This window comes from Phoca vitulina, unplaced genomic scaffold (genome assembly GCF_004348235.1).
Source record: "Phoca vitulina isolate PV1807 unplaced genomic scaffold, GSC_HSeal_1.0 scaffold28, whole genome shotgun sequence".
NCBI lineage: Eukaryota > Metazoa > Chordata > Mammalia > Carnivora > Phocidae > Phoca > Phoca vitulina.
Genome location: NW_022589731.1, coordinates 2,655,749 through 2,661,601, shown reverse-complemented (window position 1 = coordinate 2,661,601; position 5,853 = coordinate 2,655,749). Strand labels below are relative to the sequence as shown.

General features: G+C 47.2%; 1 protein-coding gene across 7 annotated transcripts in view; it reads left to right on the top strand.

The window, feature by feature from the left end:
- Positions 1 to 1,258: 1,258 nt before the first annotated feature.
- The window catches only part of STN1 (STN1 subunit of CST complex), a 42,677-nt gene continuing 38,082 nt past the window's right edge, over positions 1,259 to 5,853 (top strand). The window contains exons 1-3 of one of the 7 annotated variants that reach the window (XM_032423224.1): positions 1,259 to 1,311; positions 1,538 to 1,692; positions 1,989 to 2,183. In XM_032423224.1, coding sequence (XP_032279115.1) covers positions 2,051 to 2,183 — 133 coding nt within the window. In that variant the 5' untranslated portion in view covers positions 1,259 to 1,311; positions 1,538 to 1,692; positions 1,989 to 2,050. The other 6 variants (XM_032423226.1, XM_032423229.1, XM_032423223.1 and 3 more) reach the window with 6 other exon arrangements.

Genomic DNA, 5,853 nt, shown 5'->3' with positions numbered 1-5,853 from the left:
AGTCTTGGGCTCTGAGTACACACGGTAGTGATTTTCTTCTTGGGTTCCACCCTGGAGCAGATGTGTACAATCAGGAAAATGTCACCCAACCTGTCTCTCCTCATCTGACAGGTCAGCCAAAAGCACCCATCCTTCTGGGTGTCCTACTGGATGTGCTTCCTCGAAGAGAGCCTCCCTCCTATTAAAAAAGGTATCTTCTCTTAATTGAATCTTAAGCTCCACGGAAACAACTGCTCATTGCAATAGAATATGGGCAATGCTGTACTTTGCCAAGGATTCTGTTTTTCAGCTTCTTCAGTGGTCAGGGATGTAATTAAATGCCATCATTCTAATGACACACATTTTCCATTCCAGCTGCTTGAAGTTCCTTCTCTGCTAAATACTTTAGTAATTATCTCTTTGGCCACTACCTGCCTCCCCCAGGGAATGGCCTGCCAGAATGACCTCTACTCCTCCTTCCATTTTAGAGTCCCTATAAACTAGGAAGAACTCTTGCCATCTTGAGTGATTTCATGATGTAGCTTATTTATTTATTTATGGGAGTGGAATGTGGCTCTTTTCTCACTTTGAATTAGGACCACTGGGGACAAGCACCGCCAAGGTAGTCATGATTTACCAGAATGCCAGTTTTCCAAAATTCTTAAGTGCACAACATTCCAGAGTGTAGATGGAATAAGAGGAAAGAAGACAAAATTTATTGTCATAAACCTGTATGGCTAGCTTTGGGCAAAGCCAAGTCCTCAATATTCACGCAAAGGCTCATATTTAGATACTGATGTTATCTCCAAGTGAGACTGTAGAATCCCAATGTGTGTGTGTGTGTGTGTTAGCAGATCACTCACCAAGTGTAAATAAACATTTAAAATATGCCACACATACCTGCTCTATGCTTTTTTATTTGTTCATTTAATATATCAGGAACCAACCCCCTTCCTCCCCCCCCCCACCCCCCTCCCCCCCCCCACCCCCGGCAAGAACCAGTCCCAATCTCTTGGGGATCCTACCACTAGCGGGGGACAGGGTGAAAAGGAGACTTGGAGGATGGGTTTTTGGGCAGCAGCAATTGCAGAGTCAGATCCCAGGCCTCAGAGGTTTGGGCTCTGTGCTCCAGCGGAAGCCCACGAAGGCCGGACGGACCGAGGGACCAAAGCACCGCTTGGGCCACACCGACGCAAGACGGCCTCGCCGCCACCTGCAGGCGAGCTTGGGGCGGGGCCTCGCTGGGATGGGGCGGCGCGGCGGGCGCGGCGGGGCGGGGCGGAGCGGTGGCGACGCGCTGGCCGCGGGGAGGGAAGGCCCGGGCCGGGAGAGGTGGGTCGGTGGCGGGCCGGGAGCGGAGGCCAGCCCCCGCTGCGGCTCCGGAGGCGCCCTGGGCCCCGCGCGCCGGCGCCGGGCGGGGCCGTGGCGCCCGCGGCCTTTGAGCGCCCGGAAGGGCCGAGCCTGCGCGCTCCTGGCGGCCGAGGGCTGGCGGCGGGAGTGCGGCGGGAGGGGCTTCGAGCGGGTCGGCTTTTCGTTTCCGTTTTCCTCCTTTTCTCAGGCTCATCCCCAGACCGGAAGGTGCGGGGGCCGAGCGACGCACAGACCCACCCACTCTGACCCCCTGGTGTTTGGCCACGAGGGCGCCCATTCCTCTCCGGACCCCGCCCATCAAAGCGGTTTCAGGGTACGCCTGTATGGACATAGCTCCCCAAGGTGAAAAGTTAGCATTTAGGCGTTTTGAAGTTGGTAGTTGGGGGGAAGGAGAAGCACTCCCGTGGGGCAGAGGAGATTCCAGAGGGAGAGCCACAAGGAACGCACAGGCCTTCGCCCGAGGAATGCCTTTCTGCTCTAGGCCCGTGGCGTGAGTTTGCCAGGCCCTGGACCCCTGCTTTCACCCCTCCCGGAGTTCCGCATAGCCGCCGGGGAGCAGCTTCGGGGCCATGCCGATGTGACCACTTGAAAGCCTTGTATCCTGATTTTTCTTTTTTTTTTTTTTGTCTCACATCTAGATCCTTGACTCAGTGACGCAGAGCCTTTCAGGGTTGGCTGCAAGCCAAACCCCAGCCTCCCGATGCAGCCTGAATCCAGCCAGTGTGAAGAGGAGACCCCTTCCCTCTTGTGGGGTTTGGATCCTGTGTTTCTAGCCTTTGCAAAACTCTACATCGGGGATATCCTGGACTTGAAGGAGTCCCGCCAGGTACCAGGTATGTCGCTGGTGGGCCTGGAGGATGCCCAGTGCTGCACCTGCACCTCACCCTTCTTTCTCCAAAGCTGCAGGAAGTTGGGGCTTGGTGGCTTTCAGGAGAGCCTTCCTTGCTGCAGGCTCTGAAAATGACCTAGCGTGGACTCTCGAATGAATACATTTCTGTGCAAGTTAAAAAGTCTAAATCTTATTTTTATTTTTAAAATAAATGCTTGGGGAAGTAACCTTTGTACCCAGGAATCGTTTTGTTTGTTTGTTTTTTGGGTTTTTTTGTCTGGCGTTGAGGTCTTTCATATTTTAACATGCTCAGTTATATTTCTTTCAAACAACTCTTGGTGGAAAGCTCACTGGACCAGACGTTTCTAGACCTTGTTCCCTTTCCTAACAGTGCCTCTTACCTGGCCTGGGCATGTGACTCACCTGCAAAGCTTAGATGTCATCTTTGTAAAAATGGGGATTAACCAGGCCTGATTTTCTTGTGGGGTTTTGTTTTGTTTTCAGTTAATCAGAACCAAGTAATATAAATTCATTGAGAGGAAAGACATATGCCTTATTCATCTACATAATTCCACTGCTTAGAACAGTGCCTGGCATGTGGTGGGCCCTCAAAAAAATAGTAATTGGAGCAACAAAGCATTATAAATGTAAAGTTAAAGAAATCACTTTTTTTTTGTTTGTTTTAAACGGTGGTTACTAAAGATAGGTTCTTCATACCTAAAAACGTAACAAATATAATTTGGGGTAGATTTAAATAATTCACATAGCTGTGTATGGATCTTCACATGCTTGTGCTATGTGAGAAGTTTGGTTAAACTCTTTGCTATTTTGAATGAATAGCAAGCTGTGAGTCAGTCAAGAAGCTCAAGTATGCACAGTTTTAATGAGAGGATGTTTTGTGTGTTTCCAGTTCTATGTACAAATATATTTGGATGACCTTATTCTAAAGCCTTTTGTGCAGATTTTTCACCACACCTTGGTTTCTTAATTATTGTTGGAAATGGTCTGTGTTTGGTTTTATGTTTTTTTTCTTGGAAGGCAGCCGTCCTCCCCCACAGTTGTCCATTTTCCAGAACAGGCTGGTATTCTCATAGCTCATCTCAGGAAGAAAGCAGTTCACACCAAATGCCAGCCTTGCATTTGAAATAAAGGTCTTATGGAGGTGCTCAGGGAAATATCAGGGCATGATAGGGGCTTAACTCTTCCTGTGGGTAAAGGACTTTATGATGTATTAACAGCCAACCAAGGAAAACGGGTCCTGATGGTCTTTACTAGGTCACTGGTAATACTGTTTCAGATGTGCTTTTGTTGCCCGGTGGACTGGGGAGACTTGTGACCCTGAGGCCTCCATCCAGCCCTTCCCAGGGATGTTGCCAGAGGCTCTTGGTCTCATTGCAAGAAAGAATTCAAGGAGAGACCAGACACAAGGGTTGAGCGGTGCAAATTGGAAAGTTTATTAAAGTGAGAGTACACTCTCGACAGGGAGACAAACCATAAAAGACTCTTAACTTTAGGAATCAAACTGAGGGTTGCCAGAAGGTAGGCATGGTGGGGGGGGATGGGGTAACTGGGTGGTGGGCATTGAGGGCATGTGATGTGATGAGCACTGGGTGTTGTATGTAACCAATAAATTGATGAACTCTATCTCTGAATATAAATTGAATTTAAATAAAATTTAAAAATATAAAGTGAGAGCACACTCTCAAGATATGAGAGCAGGAGAGCTCAAGGGAGAGCTGCACCCCAAGTTTTGGGTTCCTGTCTTTTACTGAAAGTTGTTAATTAGGGGGTGGAATATTTATTACTTGGGGAGGGATTTTTTTTTTGGAGGAATGGGGTTTTGTGCCTTTTCTCCCTTACTTGGCCCAGGTTTTTGGCCTTCTTTGTCTTGAGCCTGTCTGGTTTGATCCAGCTTCTTATGGCTTTGTTTTTGAAGGGCTGCCAGGAGAGGTCTCTGACCTTCCCCAGTAGCTAGCCATGACTCCCCCTTTGCTGGCCTCCAGGCATCCTGTTAAAAACCTAACTAACTGCTGACTCTAACAGTTTTTAAAATGAAACATTATGCCTGAAGCAGACAGCAACCATAAATTCACAAGAGTGATCCTCTTGAGATTATACTGTAGGGCTCTAGGGGTGGGAAATTCCCCTAGTCTGGGTTTTAATTTCTGTGTTGTTTTCATGGTTGTTTTTGGTTTGGTTTGGGGATAGGGGTTGTCCATGCCTGAAAGAACAACAAGTGATTAGAGGACTGGGATTTCCAGCCAGGTGACATCAGACCAACACCTTGGGAAAGGAGAGGGCTAGAGATTGAGTTGTCATTTGGCCAATGATTCAGTCATGCCTGCGTAATGAAACCCGAATAAAAACTCTGGACACCAAGGCCCAGGTGAATTTTCCTGGTTGGTAATCATACATTGATTTGTCAGGAGGGTGATGAGTTCTGTGACTGTGGAAGCTTTGTGCTTGGATTCCTCCAGACCTTGTCCAGTGCATCTCTTTAGTTAGTGAGTCCTGATTTGTACCCTTCATTTTGAAACTATAGTCATAAGTCTAGTACCTTCCTGAGTTGTGTCCCATTCTAACAAATTGCCAAAGCTGAGAGAGTTGTAGGACCCTCCGAAGTTGTAGCCAGTTGGTCAGAAGGGTGGGTGGCCTGAGAATGCCCAAATTCAGGGCTGGTGAGTGAAGAAAGCAATTTTGTGGGAGACTGTGCCCTTAACTTGAAATTTGACCTTACTCTGTGTATTTGCCATGCGTCAGAATTGCCTTGCAAAATGGTTGCAAAATGTCAATTCCTCTAAATTAATCTGCAGTTTTAGTGTTAAACAAATAAAAAATATTATGAAAAAATCTTATGAAGTTTGTGGTGGTGGTGGTTTTGGGGTCTTTTTTTTTTAAAAAAAAAATTTATTTTTGAGAGAGAGAGAGAGTGTGTGTGTGAGTGTTGGGGGAGGGGCAGAGGGAGAGAATCTTCAAGCAGACTCCCCGCTGAGCATGGAGCCTGCCGATCTCACCACCCATGAGATCATGACCTGAGCCGAAATCAGGAGTTGGCTGCTTAACCAACTGAGCCACCCAGGTGCCCCAGTTTTGGGGTCGCTTTTGTTTTATCTTTTTGTTTATGGCATACAGAAGTAGTCTTTATTATTCTAAATATCCGTGTCAGACTTTAATAATGGGATAAATAGTGAATCTGTTGCTTAAATGAAAATACAATACTTATTTAATTCTAGAGGGTCCGATGAAGTGGAAATTCATAAGAATTATATGAAAAATAGTATCTTAGGCATTTGAGTACTATCGGACATCAGTTAAATAATGACAGACTAAAAAGAGATAAATCAAAAGTACTTTTAAAAGAGAGGAACCAGGCGAATGTCTTACCGTGGTGGTGGCTGTCCGGGGATGGGCTGATGTGAGAGCCGAATCAAACCTGCATGTGTGACCCTGGGTCCCTGAACCCTTGCCGCCTGACCCTCCTCCTTCCTGGGGACCTCATGGTCCGGGGGATCCCTGGGTATGTTTCGGCGTCGGGGGACGCTGCGTGTGGAACAAAGGCAGCAGGACCTGAAGGACCACATGGGGAAGGCTGTAGCTGGAACTCCCCATCAGCCAGAATCTGTTGTTTGGGTTGTTTTCTTTTCTTTTCTTTTTTTTTTATTTTTTATTTTTTT